The 18,099-nt window shown below is 32.1% G+C and overlaps 2 protein-coding genes across 2 annotated transcripts; one reads left to right on the plus strand and one right to left on the minus strand.

Annotated features, from left to right (window-relative positions):
* Nucleotides 1-4,293: 4,293 nt before the first annotated feature.
* Nucleotides 4,294-5,849, minus strand: LOC137811446 (MLP-like protein 43). The gene is made up of 2 exons (XM_068613210.1): nucleotides 5,599-5,849; nucleotides 4,294-4,707 (listed from the first exon to the last, which is right to left on the minus strand). Exons 1-2 carry the CDS (start codon nucleotides 5,783-5,785, stop codon nucleotides 4,436-4,438), a joined length of 459 nt encoding a protein of 152 aa, XP_068469311.1. The 5' UTR covers nucleotides 5,786-5,849; the 3' UTR covers nucleotides 4,294-4,435.
* A 10,421-nt stretch (nucleotides 5,850-16,270) lies between these two features.
* On the plus strand, nucleotides 16,271-17,466 carry LOC137811454 (N-terminal acetyltransferase A complex catalytic subunit NAA10-like). Its single transcript, XM_068613222.1, has 2 exons — nucleotides 16,271-16,691; nucleotides 16,979-17,466. Exons 1-2 carry the CDS (start codon nucleotides 16,392-16,394, stop codon nucleotides 17,252-17,254), a joined length of 576 nt encoding a protein of 191 aa, XP_068469323.1. The 5' UTR covers nucleotides 16,271-16,391; the 3' UTR covers nucleotides 17,255-17,466.
* Nucleotides 17,467-18,099: the final 633 nt, after the last annotated feature.

Genomic DNA, 18,099 nt, shown 5'->3' on the forward strand with positions numbered 1-18,099 from the left:
CCATCGACATGCAAGATCCATTGTGAGTCCTCCTCTTCGGTCGGATGAGGGTTGAGCTCGACTGCAAAGTTGGCCAAAGCATGAGATTTAATTACCCCCTGAGCTGATATTGAATCTGAAATTCGGATAACTCAATGACCCATCCAATCATCCGTCCAACCAAATCTGACTTTTCTAGTATCTTCATTATCGGATAGTCGGTCTTGACTATTATACAATGATTTTGAAAATACATGCACATTCTCCGTGTTGTCATCACCAAGGCCAGGACTACCTTTTCGATCATATGGTAACGTATCTCGGCACCGTGAAGTACCTTGTTGATAAAATAAATTGGTAGCTCTTCCTTTTCAACTTTTTGTACCAATGTTCCACTAACCGCGTCTTTTGAGACAACGAGGTAACTTATTATGGGCTTTGTGGCTTTCGACTTTTGAATAACTGGGGGACACCAAGAAAGCTTTTAATTGAAGAAAAATCCCTTCACACTCGCTTGTCCATTGGAACTTAGCCTTATTGCGTGAAATTGTACGATGGGCTTGGTTATGCTGCTAGCCTTGGTACGAACCTAGAAAGGTTGTTAGTCGCTCGACCAATCTTCGAATTTCTTTGACGTTCTCAAGACTAACCATGTCGGTGATTGCCCTACATTTCTCCAGGTTTGCCTCTATGCCACGATGAGTGAGCATAAAACCTAAAAACTTTTCTCCTTCTATCCTAAACGCACACTTGTCAGGGTTGAGTTGCATGTCGTAGTTTCGAATAGCTTGAAACACCTCCTGTAGGTCTTGGATGTGTTGTTGGCATGAGTCAAATTTGACTACAATGTCGTCTACATAAACCTCGACATTACGGTCGAGCATCCCTTATAAAATGTAGTCCATTAGCCTTTGATAGGTGGCCCCTCAATTTTTGAGGTCGAACAACATGACTTCATAATAGAAATATTCACAATCTTTCATAAACGTCGTGTTTTCTTTATCTCTTGGGTGCATCTGGATTTGTTATATCCGGAGTATGCATCCAAAAAACTTAGAATGTTGTGGCTGGTCGCTCCATCGACGAGGTGGTCGATGCTTAGTAGAGGGTAAAAGTCCTTTCGACAAGCTTTTTTGAGGTCAATGTAATCAGTGCACATTCTCCATTTGCTATTGGACTTTTTTACCATGCCACATTGGCCAACCAGGTGTAGTGTGCTTTTTTTATGAAGCCAATTTTTACTAACTTCTCAACCTATTGTCGTGCGGCATCACGTTTCTCTTCACCCATCTTTTGTTTCTTTTGAGTGATTGGTTTAGCCTTTTTATAGACGGAGAGACGATGTGTAATGATGTTCGGACTCACTCCGGGTAAATTCGAAGTTGTCTAAGCAAACAAATCAACATTATCAATTAACGTTTGACTTACCAGGTTGTTGTCGTCTGGTTTCAGGGAAGTCTCCATATGTGTTGCATGCTCTTCATCCTAGAGGGGTAGCGGGCGAAGGTCCTTGCTTGGTTCAATAAGGGCTTCGTTGAGCCAATGGTCAAGATTAACCAGGGCGACCATGTGTTCTCTTGACTTTCTATCACGGAATCGATCCCTGGTCGGTTCCCTAGATCTTGGCGAGTGTCCCCTCCTTCCCATGGACCGCTCACGCGGTGAGGCCTTGTACATCCGACTAGTCGGTGTAACCTTTAAACTTGTGACATAGCATTCGTGAGTTGTCTTCTGATCGACATGGACAGTAATGATGTCACCTGTTACCGATGGAAACTTCATTGCAATGTGGGGAGTGGACATTATTGCCTTTAGACGGTTAATGGACGATCGACCAAGCAATATATTATAAGAGGATTTGCGTTTACCAGGAGATATATGATTTTTATTGTATTGCAAATGTACCCTTCTTCCCCCAAATGTGGTGTACAAGTTAATGAATTATTGTGTGTCCGCTCTCTCACTAGAAAATCCAACAATCTGGTCGTTGTAGGGCTGAATTTCTAATTCTAGAATCCTCATTTTCTTGAAAGTCCTCCAGTACAGGATGTCAACCGAGCTGCCTTGATTCACCAAAAACTTAGAGATGGCAAAATTTTCAATCTCCACGGTAATGACCAAGGGGTCATTCTGGGTTGGGTCAATAGTGGTGAAGTCGCCATCTGTAAAAGTTATTGGTGGAATCCTCGATCAACCCTTGGTGGTTATTGAGTGGACTGACTGAATGGTTCGAAGATGCTTCTTCTTGACGGAACTGGAACATCCTCTTCCAACAAATCCTCCAGCGATAGTGTTTACTTTCCCCGTAGCGTGTTTAGGACTTTTGCTTTCCAGGGAAGGACTTCTACGTAATCGTCCCTTTCTTCGACTGATGCTTCCGAGCGGGATCGTACTGGCTATAGTATTGATGACCTCCTAGGTGCCACGTCTCGATTGATCGTTCCTTCGAGAACTCTCGCTTTGCGACCGAGTCCTATGTACAAGACTTTCACTCCTTTTTTTTTCTTAGAAGGGTGTTGGTCATCGTCAAAACGACATGATCCTTCTCGTCCATGTCGTGTATACTGCTTTTCCGTTCCTTGGGAGGATATCTCTCCTTTTGTGGGGATTGGTGTGCATAAGTGAAAACCCTCGGTCGTGTGGTCGTAGTTGCGATGGTACCGACAATGTTTAGACATATCGGCATTTGTCGGACTTTACAATTGTTTTAAGGTCAGGAGTAGTTCACCTTGTAGGGATTCGTCCATAATTTTACCCCTTACAGCATTCAATGGGGTGTAGGTATGAAACTGAGATCCTTGTGTTTCTTTGAACCTGTCCGACCGATTGGATGTGGATTGGTTTCCTCTGTCTTTCTCTTTTACTTTATCTCCTCCATTCTGAACCCGGACACTTCTGTGGAAGTCGCGCATAAGAATAGAAAATGCAACTAATGAGACATGCCTTAAGCATAAGAATAACAAAAAGAATTTGTCTAACACATTGTTTATTACATTGATTGAAAATTTGTTTCGAAGTCTAAAATGAAGAGTGACCAAGTCTAGAATGACAAAGATTAAAAGTTGGTAAAGATTTCACTAAAGAAGTATTATTAGCATAAAAACCCAAATGTTGAAACGCATGGAAAATATACAACTTATCCTTAATTTTTTCTTGAAAAACAATTTTCTTGGAGGCCTTATTTTCAACATAACATTTCTTATGATAAAATTCAAAATACACATTATTATCTTTGGCAAATTTTGAAACATTGATAAGAATTTTGTTAATTTCAAGAACATGAAACAAATGATTTAAATAAAAGGTCGTGTCATGTGTGGTATAGTAAAGCAAACATTTCAAACATGTTTGATAAGCATACCTAAGTCATTATCAATTTTAATTATGTCATTACACATTAAACATTAAGAATTGTTAGAATGAAAAGACATTTTTCCTCCCTATTTTAAGAGTTGTTGATGCAAATGTGATTTTGTTGATGATTTGACAAAGACTATGAACCAAAAGTAATAATAGCTTGTAAAGGAGATAAAAAAAAAACCATGTTTCTCAAACTGCAATTCTTGTGTAAGAAGAAGTGCCTCAATCTGGTCCTGGATTAGGACAAGTTATCTTGAATTATGTTAATCATGTTGTGTTGAGAGATGTTTGTTATATCTTGAGAACCACTTCAACTACGTCAACAAAATGGTCTTTAGATGGTCGACCCGTTTTCAACCTTTAAACAGTGTGTGTCAAGATCCCCTCAATCACTTACTTAACAAATACTTTTACTCAAAAATTCTAAATTTTGAGTGATTATCTTGAGTCAACGAAAAATTATATCTAATGGATGTTGAGTTTAAAGATCTACAAGAAAAATATAATATTTCATGGGCCAAAAACGGACGCATAAGAGTCGGATTTTTGTTGGCCAAACCTACGCATATTAAAATACTTTGCGTCGGTTTTGCGTGGGTTTAGCCCACGAAAATCGCGCCTACACTTAGCACACACATACATATGAAAGCTAAATCACCGTTTTCTTGTAGTGAATGTTTTCTATGATGGATTTAAAATAAAATTTGATTAACTAGGTCACAACCGTATGAGCTAAACCAAATTCTGAACTTATTAAATTATATAAAACGATTAGTTGTTATTTTGATATAAAAAAACATCTCGTGGATAGCAAGAGTTGATAAACTTTTATATATTTGGTTTTTGATTGATAAAGGTATATTAATTAAATTCCTGAACTTCTGGATAATAATACATTCCAATTACAATAAAGATATTTGCGAAATCAAACTTAATTAAAACAATTCAGAAACATAACGTAATGCATCCATGTTTATTCAACACATAAAAAGGACTATCACATGAATTTATTGTACATATATATAATGACTTCATCCATAGCCAATCTCCATTAATTATTTGATATTTGTTATTATTTTGTTCATAAGTTTTGGAGCTATGCCTTGAGAAGATTGCCATCAACATCTCTGCTTCCATTGTGCAAATATTCGAGGAACCCAAATGGAGGATGAACTTCCTCACTGGTAGTTTCGTATTCAATGATCCATTTGATGATGGAACCACCTTCATCCTTATGAATTGCTTCAAATATTACCTTTAAAACCCTAAACTTGTGATCGAATTCTTCACCGAAGACCTTGTAGGTTATTGTTTTGTTTGCTTCATCAATGGATTCAATACTCTCGTGATATGTTGTCACCTTACCATCTGGTGTTTTACAAGCAATAATCAATACCAACAACATACACATAAAGAGTTACAAAATACATTAATCTCTTTGGTAGTTCTTTTAGCTTCAATGTTAATTTCTTTAATTAAAACCATTAAGAAATTGACCTTAATAATAGTTTGTTCATTATATTTCTTTTTTTATTAGTAAAAATAAATTAATCAATATGCTCCATATCATGAGTGATCCAACCATTTTACAAAACGTCTCGTTTCAAGAGAGAGATCCTACAAGTTTACTAAAAACTGTCAACTCAAAATCAACCTGTTTGTTTAAATGAGGAGTGGTTGATCATACTGAAGTATTTTCTATGACACATGTCAAGGTTTGGTCTTGGATCAATTCAAAGATACCGTCAGTGAGTTTCTCGTTCTCTGAATGGTGTCTTGAACCCTTGGTATGTATGTACTCGATTTAATGTTGGTGCGTTGTTTTATTCTTCAGTCATTAGTGTTGGGAAAAGAAGTAGATGATTAATCTGTGAATTTTAGGTACGAAGGTAGAAAGAAACTTTTATCTTTTATTCTCTGTATGAGGGTTGGACCACCTCTTAAGTGGACCTATTTAATTTAATTGCTTATTGCCGATAAAAAACAACTAAAAAGAAAACTCCACAAAACCAACTAACTCAAAATTATCAAAGACTCTAGATCATAAACAAACAAGTCAACAGATCAAAATAAGAGTCATAAAAAGAAAAACATGCAGAAACAAATTTTGTTGTAATACATGATCAAACATTTAGCTGAACTAATTTTTTTTTTCAAAATAATCAATCACTCCATCTTTAAATACGTATTTATTTGTATTTTGACTGTATATATATAATGCTACTTGTCTCTATCTCTATATAAGGATTGAATATTTACCTATGGTACTAGTCCAGTGTTTGATGGACTCATTGTGGTGCCAGTCATCACCATGGTGCAGTTTGGTTCCGTGGACTCTATCTGTAAGGTTTTGAACATCATGGAGTTGTGTCGCGAAGAGGTTGAACCACTTTGCAGCAGTTGCATGAACCCTAATTTCAGTGCTGATTTTACCAGCAAGTGACATTATGATCAACCAACAAGAAAGTATAATATATGGAACAAACAAGAAGTGTGAGAGATGGAGAAGAATGCCACCATATCCCACTTATATAGGAACTTAATTAAACTTTGGATCCAAATCTCAAAACATGGAGAAGAGAATTATTTTTTATTAAAAATACTATTCGTAATAATGATCTGTAGTGTGAGGCACAAATTTCCAAAATGACATATTAAAAGGTGATATATTTTTTAATATTCTTTGTAATGAATTCCAAATTATCGGTAGTTATTTTTTTTTTTAATTTTAATTTGTTTCTTCATCATATATGGTGGAAGACTAGAAGTCCACATCTGGTGGATAATAATTAGAACTAATTAAAATGGTTTTAGAAGCAACCTTTGAAGTCATTAAAAAGATTGCTACAATAATTCTAAATCAACTTAATATACTGTAATTAAACTAATACAAACTTAATTATAATATTTGTATTGATTCACGTCCATTCCTGCCTGGACATAATGCATATATATAAATAAGTTGACTTTAGGACAATAAATATTATATTTTTTAATAATATTTATCATTCACAATTATTAAAACTAAGATCCTGTGAAGAGAAACAACGAAGAAGAAGCTTAATGTAAATCCATGATTAGGAATGAGATTATTTAAGAACAATTTTAAATGATTATATTTTGATATACTTTATTTTAGATAAAATTATGTGATGATATATTATTAAATGTGAGCTTAACTTTTTATTTTTATATATACAATTACAATGTATTCAAGTTAATTTTAATGTTTTATATTTTATAATAGTATTTGAATTGTAGTTTTGAAGAATTATTTTATTACGCCTTTTGTTTTTGGAGAAAATATAATGTGGGAGATTTTATACCAACTATTAATTTTAAAGGAATTTAACATATTAATATTATATATATATATATATATATATATATATTAGAATATGCTTACATTAAAATTAATAGGCAGGCATGATATAAGATGCTTATTTTGTGCCACTATTATTATACGATATTTATTTTTATATAAAAAATTAAATGAGCATTTTTTAATACTAATTATAATAAAATCATTGTCTAGTTTTCAACATTATTAAACTTGTTGTTATTATAATACAATAGTAAGAAAAATGTATAATATTTGAGCAATTATTTTATATTTTTTATACATAAAATAATGAACAAAAGTTTTAATACATTTTCCTAATCCAAACTAGAGGCACTTTAAGCATTTGATTTTGGTTTATTCATGTAATGAATCATATTAATTAATGGGACATTTTTCTAATCCGAACTACGCGCACTATAATTCTTTACTTATTTTCATATTTGTAGAAGAATATAAGTTTAATGAAAATATTGAAATTTTAGATAATGTTTTAAAGGTTAACACAATGAAAAAACTAACAGGACAAAAAATAATTATTAATATGTGCGTGTATGAAACAAGAAATACTTATTAGAATGCAAAATTCTTAAAAAAATATTTAATTCTTTAACTTCCATTAGAAATATTGATTACGAAAGTCATTTTTCTTAAACTATATGAATATGAGAATTAAATATTAATTAATTTGTTGTGCAACATAAAAAAAAATATCATGCATCTCGTGGCTATAAAAACTAGTACAATAAAGATAAGACCTTCTTCCCTTAACCACGTGTTAATACTATAACTAAATATTTTTACGATTTGATAGGCTTCCACAGGGACACTTCTCTTAAATAGCGTTTCCATGTTAGATAGATGTATTGGATACCGATATTTGTATGACACTCTTAGGGTATATATTAGTGAAGTGTCTAATTCAAAAAAATATTTGTTAAATTTCTGACAATTTTAGCATGGATCTAACCAAATTTTAAAAAGGAGAAATATATTCATTTTCTAAAAACCAAAATTTATTGTATTAAATTTTATTATGATTATAAAAATAAGGAACAATTCCTTTTGAACTAGTCATGAAAAACATCTTCTGCTGTAAAAAAAACTAAAACATACTTAGTGCACGTAAATCTTTATTGTCAATTTATATAATTCACAATTATATAATATATACATCCGTATTCTCATGAACTACATTTTAGTAATTATACGTATCTCCGTGTTTGTATCTATGTCGTATCAGTGTCCTGTGTCAGTATCTGTGTTACATAAGCTGGAAGGTTTGGTGTTGTGCGTTTGGACAACGCTTAGGGTTGGGTGAGAGTCTATGTAACACTGACACAGACACTAATATGATATAGATATAAAGACGAAAATATGTATAATATTTAAAATATAGGATATGAGAATACGGATCTATATATTATATAATTATGAATTATATAAATTGATAATATCGATTTGTGTGTACAAGTATGTTCAATTTTTTTTAGCAGAAAGATATTTTTTATGGCAGGTTCAAAAACATTTATTCCTTATTTTTGTAATCATAATAAAAATTTATACAATAAATTTGAGTTTTTAAAAAATTAATGTATTTCTCATTTTTAAAATTGTGTAATTACCACGTTATAATTGTCAGAAATTGAACAAATATTTTTTGAATTATACATTTTATCAACACGTGTTTTACGAGTGTTGTACAAATATCGTGTTTGATATATATATTTAATAGGGATATACCATTTAAAAAACGTATCCGAACTTGATAGGTGAGATAGGTGAGAAGTCCTCTCATGCAGAACTTGGCCTTGCGTGTTGGTTGACGTGGATTGCTGGGTGCTGCCTGCAGTTTCTACAGTCCGCAGTTCACGTGGCTGTTTAGTTGACTTTGCTTGCTGTAGGCTAACGTTAACAGGTTGCCTTGTGTGGAATATTTTTTTGTTATGTGGTAAGATAGGTAACGACAATTCTGGGATTTTAAAATATTTGGAGTTTCTTAAAGAATAATATTCTTTTTTAAATAAGTAGCTAAACATCTAATAATGTTTGTACCATTTTTTTTGCAATTGTCAATTTGTGTATTAATAGTGATTTAATTGCAGTTCAAATTCTTAAAAATATTTATTTGGTTGGTCTGTAATATTGAAAAAAAACATTTTTATTATAAGATTATTCTAACTATAGGTAAAAAAAAAACCTCTAATTCATTTAGATATATTTTTAAAAAATTAATATTGTTTGGAATTTGTTAGGTCCGTGGGGATCATTCCTTTTGAAAAATGATTTTATAAGTTTGATTTTGATTTTCTTGAGGATATGAGAAGAGTTCATGTTGGGATCTTGGAATCTCAATTTGAAGATTTTGAGAGATTTTGTTTGAACTAAAGGTTTTGTTTATGCTTCCTTGAAACTTATCAAAATCCAATATTGGATTAAGATTCAAGGTTCTCCTTTGGAATATTGGAACTAAAGGTTGGATCAAAATCCAATATTGAAACTTTGCTTTTATTGCAAATATTGAATATGAGAAGTTGCCTTCATTTTGCTTCTCAGATTGGTCATGATTTATCTAAATGTAGGAGACAGTAGGAGATAGTCGGAGACCAATTATTATTTTTTATCAACAAAGAATAAATGGAATAAAAATGAATATTTAAGGTATACCTCAACCCTTGTGCAAAAAAGCTATTGCACGTAATCCATAAAAAAAAGCTAAATCTAGAAAAAACACGTTCTTACCAATATGGACCAATCATTAGTCTATAACAAAATATGCTAGTTTAGAATCCAAAAAAAGATCCAAAACTTGCATATATATGACATGTTAAAAATTCATAAGGCCATAGTCCCAACACAATATAGTGAGCCCGATCGGAGATCAATTATAACACAAGTAAAAATGTTTTGCCTAAACTTGTGGTTGTTCAATATAAATTTGTTATTGCTCAGTCTAAGGAAGCTAACATCTATAATAGCCAACATGAATAACTTTCTCAAAAGAGGGAAATGGGGGATAAGTTGATTTAACAATTCGCTGAGAATGTTATAATCTCTGTTGTTGTGTCTGTTACGGATATTGTTGTAGCTCTTGTTGCTTCTGTTGATTTGTTGTTCATAAAGTTAATAAAGATTTATCTATTGTTGATAGCCTTATTGATGATATAGGGACTAAGTCTATATCTCAGGATAATAATATGATATGCCCTCGTTGGAGAGTGTCCATGAATAAAAAGATTTGCTACAAGGAAATGACATCTTGTTTATTGATAATTTGCGATCTATTGAAGGATCCACTCAACTTAAGTCTGCAACTAATAATTTTTTTGTTGACAAACGAGTTGTTTCTTCTAAAATTGTTTCTAATGATCTGGCCTTTCAACATTGTTTTGAATCCCTTTTAGGTTTGGAAAATGTAGTGGCAATGACTAGTTACAATATTCAAGCTAAGTTGGCTTTTGAATAAAAATGTTGCATCTCATGATCTAAATGATGTTACTTTGGGTGTTGCAACTAGTCCGAGAACACAGGTGTTTTCTGATTCTACTATTCTTGTTGTGTCTGATGTAGTTGTCGCTCAGAAGTCTACTCCTCTTTTGATTATTGCACCTGATGCAGATATTGCTCTAGAGTCTGATGTTGTCCCAACTTCAGCTGCGACTTTGGTGAAGGATGTTGTTGGTCTTTTGGAAAAAAACTTCCTAAAAGAATGTGAAATTGTTGTTAAGTATTTGAAGGGTAAAGCTAATATGGAAGACTCTCTTAGTGATAATGAAGACAATGTTGTTCAAACTACTAGAAGGCCTAAGTGTCCTAGAAAGAAACCTACCAAGAAGAAATGAGTTTTGTGTAAGTTTTTATGTATATATGTAGTTGTTGGTTTAATTTTTTTGTTTGTCTCATCATTTCTCTTTGAAGCTCTTTCTAAAAGGATGTTTAAATCCTATGTTATTATTGATCTAGATTTAAATTTTTTTTCTTATATATGTACGAATTTGACCTAATTCTTCATAGTTACTTTGCATTCTTTTTATTGTTTAAAATATTTTTTTATGTAATAACAGTGGTTAAAAAAAAAAATGTAATAACAATGGCGCAATGTCTAACATAATATTTAAATAAAATATTTCTATGTAAGAACACTTTCATAGCCAAAATCTTGATGCATCTCTTCGAAAAGATATTTCTCCTAATCTCATATTTAAATTGGTAGGTATGATATGCTGATGTTTTTTATATTTTAATTTTATTTATATTTATTATTATTATCATTTAAAAATAATATTTTATTATTTGAAAAGTGTATTGAATATTTATTTAAGAAAAACGTGGTTATTAAAATATCATTTTTCCGTGGAGAGTCCATTACATGAGATTTCAACAGAAAAATAATTAGAGTCTCGCTGTATTTAATAATTCTTGCGACTATCTATTATCTTGTTATATCTTAATATATATATATATATATATATATATATATATATATATATATATATATATATTTATGAAAATATTATAAACAGGTGATATATTTGATTTATTTCTTTCAGTCATTTAAGTTTAAAATAAGCAACTATACAGACCAAATTTATTTTCATTATACTTTATTACATTTGGTAAACTAACAAGAAACCTATTACATTATTTTATAATTTTAAATTTTAAATTATATATTTATATATTTTAAATTATTAATCTTATGTTTGAAATTTAATTTATAATTTGTCTCTCAGATAAAATGTCTAATCTATCATTATCGTGAATTAATAAATATTATTATGAATAATATTTTATTTTATTTTATTGATGTAAAAACTTTTATTTTTATTTTATTTTATAATTTAAGAAATTTATTTATTTTCTTATTATAGTACAAAAAAGTAAATAATTTAATTTTATAAATGATATAAAATATTTATTTAATATTGTAAAACCCCCCTCTCTCTCCCCTTCAACCTTTATTTCTTTTTTCTCTCTCAAAAATATTCTCTTTTTCTTCTCTTTAAATTCTTTCTTCCAAACCTTATCACTTTCAGGATGTGATATCACTTTGTAGTTCACTTGTACTATTTGAGGAGCAATGAATCATTTCTAACTTATCAAATTTTTAATCAGGGCAAATTTTTGTTTACATTAAAATAATTACTTGCTTTCTTTTCTTTTTTATTTTCCATCAATTTTTTTAGGACTGGTTAAAAAAATATCATCTCAACTTGGTTAACCTTATACTGAAATTTGGTTATGCTTAGAAATTTTGCTAAGAGAAGTTATTATGTTTCTTATAAAACTTTAGGATGGATGATTCAGATGTGAGTGTGACTTAGTCACAAGAATTTTGGTTTCTGTGCAGGGATTGTGTTTTGTTTGAAAATTGTTTAAGTGTTACAAATTAAGTTTTGGTTAATGGATGATTGTTTTATAATGTTTTGAATTGGATACTCTTGTTGAGAAGTTGATATATTGACTAGATTAGGCATGTTAAAGTATATATATAGTTTCTTAAATTGAGTTTTGAAGTTAGATTAGTAGAGATGGTTCCTATGGCTTTCCATGCTTTAGTTTGTGAGTTTGATGTGAATAAGTGGAATATATATATATATATATATATATATATATATATATATATATATATTGTTCTTGCCAAATCTCTCAATCAAAAGCCTAAAAATATTCTCTCTATGCATTACAACGATCAAGCTAACGAGAGCATCAAAGTGTTTATTTTTCTCTATTTGTTCTCCTTTTTCCCTCCTAAAAAATGTGTCCCCTTTATGAGGGTGTGTTTTCCCCTTTTATATTGCTAACCCACTCCTCCTATGGAGTTGCCCTATCCTATTTTTGTGGAATCTTTATAGATTCACCCACCACCTTCTTTCAAGTATCGTCTACTTAGTTCTCCCTTACTTGAAATACCTAAATATAATAATACCTTTTTAACTGAAAGAACCCTAAAACCAAGACATTTTTTTTATAAAAGTGGTTATACTTGATATGTTGTTAGGTACACTTACCAAAGTGGTAGAATAATATTAAATCAATTACCAAACTGACCTAATCGAACACTACATTTCTCTTTCCGAAGAATAACATGTTTTATAAGAGTTCTCTTTCCGAAGAATAACATGTATCATAAGAGTTCTCTTTCCGAAGTACAACAAGCCTCATCATAAGAAGCAATAGTTTGACCATAAAATCGAACTAACCGAACAGTACACATATATACATATATACATATATACATATATACATATTGATTTGAATGATTAAGATTAAATATCACTACAAAAAAATAGTGTTTGTGGTGGTGATTATTTTTATATATATTGTGGTTTTCAAATGTTGTTAGATATGTGAGTGACGTTTTCGTATACCGCCATAGATTTGGGCGTCACAAACTATATTATAACGATTATACGAATTGTCGCTACACCTGCCACTTAATACCTTGTATAAAGTGACATTTTATTGTGATTTTGAAAGGTCTCAATTTGGTTTCACTTTTATTTAAAATGAGGCAATGTAACTTCTACTAAATTCAAGTTAACGTCATTGTGAGAGTGGGGATGTGGCATAATAAGCATCAAACATCGTAGAGACAATGAAAATGACATAGATTGATGATGAAAATGACATCAAGAAAATAAAGTCCAAAAATGTGGTAGTTGTAAAGGATGAAGGTGTCAAAAAAGAAGAAGAGGTTGATCAATAAGTATTAGAGGATCAAGAGATAAAAAGTGGTAGCAAAGAGACATGGAGGATAATAAAAAGGAGGCATAAAAGGAAGAGAGGTAGGAAAAGCCGACAAAGACAGAGAGGAACTTGGCCTTGATGGTAATGAATTTCGAGTCCATCTTGTCAAAGAACTTGAAGAAGATGGATAACTTAACAAAAAGTTAGATTTTTGTGAGTAAAGTAATGATAGGGGAGTTGTAGATTGTGGTGCGATCAAGGTGAAAGTGTTCCATATAATTTAGTAATTGGAAAGCTACATTCAAGTTCTAGGAGAGAACGAAAGAATGGAGGAGGAGGTTAATGGAGGGGCAATTGAAAGCAATGTTGTCTTGCATAATGGAGTGGAAGAGGGAGGGGGTGTAGGAGAACAAGTTGTAGCTAAAGAGAGAGCAAAGGATGAGGGAGTACATGTACGGGGAAATGTTATGGTGGCTAGTGGTGGATCTTAACCAATTATTTTAGGGGGACTAAAATAATATACTCAAACTACACGTAGTTTTGGTGTTTGAAGACTATTTTACGGCAAGTGAACCGTGTCAAAAGTAATAATGTCCCTAAAAACAAATATTGAACCCATAAGGAACAATTAAATTCTCAAGTATAATATTCACTAAATATAAAACAATATGTGAAAGTTTATTGAAAAGTTCCGTGTATGATGAATTTTCAATAAGTTAAATAAAGCAAAGTAAAAGATTTATGTGAGTCAATTGGAAAAATTGGGATTAGGGTTCATCATTCTCACTCGTTTGTATTTTTTTCAAAAGATTATAAGATTCAATTTGGATTGATATTGATGCACATATAAAAATCATTTATATCGATTCCTCTCATACAAAATTATTAAGAGAGTCTCCTAAATATCAATTTCTCGCATAAAAACCCCTTATCATTACGAACAAATGTTATAAAGCAATTAACATTTCAAATTTATTCCCAGCATTCAAATATGGTAAGCATTATCATTTGGATCAAATGCTTAGAAGTACTTTGTAGTCAAATCTAAGGATCAAAATCATGAATAATTCAAGCTTTGAGAATAAAATGATAATACCAATCATCAATCAAGAACTAAATACTATAAAGAAATATCACCTCAATACATAAGAGTTTAAATAAATTACTCTCAATCCCAAAGGAAAGAATTAGTCACTTATGTTGATCATTACAAGCATGGAAAGCAAGAAAAGAAGATCTAGGATGTTTCTCCTTGACGACTGCCTCCTTTAGGGTTTTCTATCTCTTTCTATTCTCTCAATGCCTTCTATTTAACATAGTTGGGCTTGAGCTAAGTGACATCTCACTTAAGCGAGTTATTACTTGCTTGAGCGAGTTTGACGAGAAAAAATTCAACTTCACTTGAGTGAACTCGCTTGGGAGAGTCTTGAACGAGTTCCTCTTGAGTGATCTTGCTTGGGTCAGTTTGGATGAGATTTGAGTGAGTTTCCAATATTCCAACTTTTCATTTTCATCTTGTCTATTCTCCTTTAGCCCTTTCATCTCCATTTTACCATAAAATCCTAAAATTAACACAAATTTGAAAATAAATTGTTCTCATTCATCTTATAATAACAAAATATGTAAAAATGTTTAAATTCCTAAATCAATGATTAAATTATAGCTATTTTATCAATAAAAATTCATAAGTGTCTATATTTTAATATGAAATATTATTGAAATATGACACTTATAAGTGTTCAATATTCATCCAAAGCAACTACAGTTCATTCTTCACACGTTGAAAGGTAGCATGGATGAGCTTCTCGTCCTCCCACATGCGTACTTCACCACGCTTACTCATGTATGTGAATAAAGGATACGAAATAACTACATTCTCTTTAATCACCAACAACATTAACATTTGTCTTTACTCTCAGAGGAAGAAATGTCAGAAGCAATAGATCCGACAATGAAGAAGGGTCGAGACTCACCCCGTCCCTGCTATCCACCATTGGTGGTGAGAGTAAGATCGATTGAACAAACTAAGCTTATGTAAAGGGTGAATCTAACTAAGCTTATGTAAAGGGTGAATCAATTAGATTGAAATAATTTTCAAAATAAGAGATTGTGTGAGTAAAAAACGATATCTTGCGGGAGATTATACATTTTAAAATCGTTGTTATCTATCATATTGAATAGTTATTGTAACATATCATGACTTTATTAAGAAAGTTAACTAAGAAAGTTAACGTGAATTTAACTAAAAGAATCACATTAATTAATTTTATATAAAATTAAGATCAAATTAAGACTTTTCAAAACCGTGAGACTAAAAAAATTGTCTTAATATAGGAATTAAAAATCTATTTAACCAAAATAAGAAAGTAGAGATAATATTTTTTTTAGATTTTTAAATGGTTTAATAATCTTCTTATTTCTCCTATATTGGTTTGTTTCAATTTTGTTTTATTTATTTTAAAAGCTAGTTAATGTAATCTTTTATATCAAATCAATGATAACAACGCTATGATATTAATAAATGACAGAGACAATAAATAATACATCATCAATCAAATGTCAGTATAATAACACTATGATGAATTTAATTGGAAAAAGTACATTGACATGCCTTGGAAGCAATAAGACAATTAAATCTTATAAATTTTATAAAATCTATAATTTTGAATTTTTTTTCCATTTTTAATTTTAATACTTTAATTAATGCTAATTTGATTCCTGAACTTTTATGAGTAATTTTGATTCTCAAGTTTTAGCTGTTTGTAATTTTAATTTTAATATCAAGTCAATTTCTACTTTTAAATAATAAATTAACAGGCCAAAAACTTGTGATGAAAATTTGGTACAGATTGAATATATTTAAAAAATTGAAAATAAAATATAATGGTGAAGAATTGTAAATGAAAGTATTTAGAAAAAACCCAAAATTAAAAAATTGATAAAATAGAAGGGATAGTGGAACCCTAATTGAATCGATTCATAGGTAGCGCAGGGAGTGAGAGTGAGAGGGAGAAGGGGGAAAATGGTGTGCATAAGGAAGGCGACGGTGAAGGACCTTCTGGCGATGCAGGCGTGCAACCTCTTCTGCCTCCCTGAGAACTACCAGATGAAGTACTACCTCTACCACATCCTCTCCTGGCCTCAGCTCCTCTACGTCGCCGAAGACTACAACGGTCGCATCGTCGGCTACGTCCTCGCCAAGATGGAGGAGGAGACCACCGACTGCCACGGCCATATCACCTCCCTCGCCGTCCTCCGCACCCACCGCAAACTCGGTCTCGCCACCAAACTCATGACCGCCGCCCAGAACGCCATGGAACAGGTCCGCCGCTAATAAATAATTTTGTTCAATTTTTAGTTTTAAAGATATAATTAATTATTTCTCGGTTTGTGACATGCTAGCATGATGTGTTTTCTCAAGTGTCTTATCAAACTCACAAAATAGTTACTGAAGATTGAACTGAAAGTTTAACGATTTTGTGGATAGTTGAAAATTAAGAGATGGAAATTGCGTTAAAGAAGAACCAGAGTTTAATTAACTGAATTGCGAGAAAATATTACAATTAAGGCAATTGTATTTGCTGTCTTATGTTGGATTCTCCCACACAGGTGTTTGGTGCGGAGTATGTGTCCCTGCACGTGCGCAAGAGCAACCGTGCGGCCTTCAATTTGTACACCGAGACCTTGGGGTACCAGATTCATGATGTGGAGGCTAAGTATTATGCGGACGGAGAAGATGCTTATGACATGAGGAAGCAGCTTAAAGGGAAGCAGCAGCACCACCAACATCATCATCATCACCATCACCACCACCACCATCACCACCATGAGCATGGGGGTGGGTGTTGTTCTGGGGATGTGAAGGGGAATGCCAAAGCCACCTGATTGAAGGGTTAACGAGTGTTGGAAAGAAACGAGACTTTGGCTTGAAATAGTAGGCTGTGGTTGAATTGTGTTGTGCAAACTTCTTGTAGATTTATTGGGCTGTGTTGTCTTATTTTTGTTAGATTTTTTTGCTTTGCTGGCTTGGTGAGTATAGACACTCCTTCGGCTTCATGATGCTTGAATTAATAACAAGATTGTTGCCTTTCGGTGTCTTTGTTGTTTTGTCATGGGAATTTCTTTTATTTTCACTTGAGGACTTTCTGTGTGGAGAGTAGTTAATTGCAGGCACTGTTGAATGGTGTCAAGCCGTGTGGAGCGGCATCTATCTTCTACTGGGGCTTCATTTGTGTTGCACCATGGTTCTAGCATAGCTGCACCTGTTGTGGTCACCACCACTGTCGAACAGTTTTGCTGGGAAAGAGGTATCTTTTGTGCCACTTTATCATTTTAAAATTCGGTTCAAGATCTTTGTGTTTTGGTTTTCATTGAATTAGTGTTGGAGTTTTGAATTACCTTGCAGTTTATTTTATTTGATTGTACTTTATTTTTATTGTTTTTCTTTACTTCCAAGCTAGTTCTAAGCTTTCAGTGCTTGGACACAATTTTTGGTGGAGAATACTTGAATTTTGATAGTGTCAGTGTTTAACTTTGATAGCATAATTTAATTTGGAGTTGTAGACATGCACTTCCCCTGATTCTTCTTGCCTTTTGAAATTCTTGGTCTTCTTGAACTTAGTAGCTCTTCCTTCTTTGGTTGCAGATACCCTGCAGTGCTTAGATTGTTTGATTTTTCTTACTTCATAGGCTTGCTCGGGTTTCTGCTAAATATATCCTAAATTTGGCTT

This window comes from Phaseolus vulgaris, chromosome 11 (genome assembly GCF_000499845.2).
Source record: "Phaseolus vulgaris cultivar G19833 chromosome 11, P. vulgaris v2.0, whole genome shotgun sequence".
NCBI lineage: Eukaryota > Viridiplantae > Streptophyta > Magnoliopsida > Fabales > Fabaceae > Phaseolus > Phaseolus vulgaris.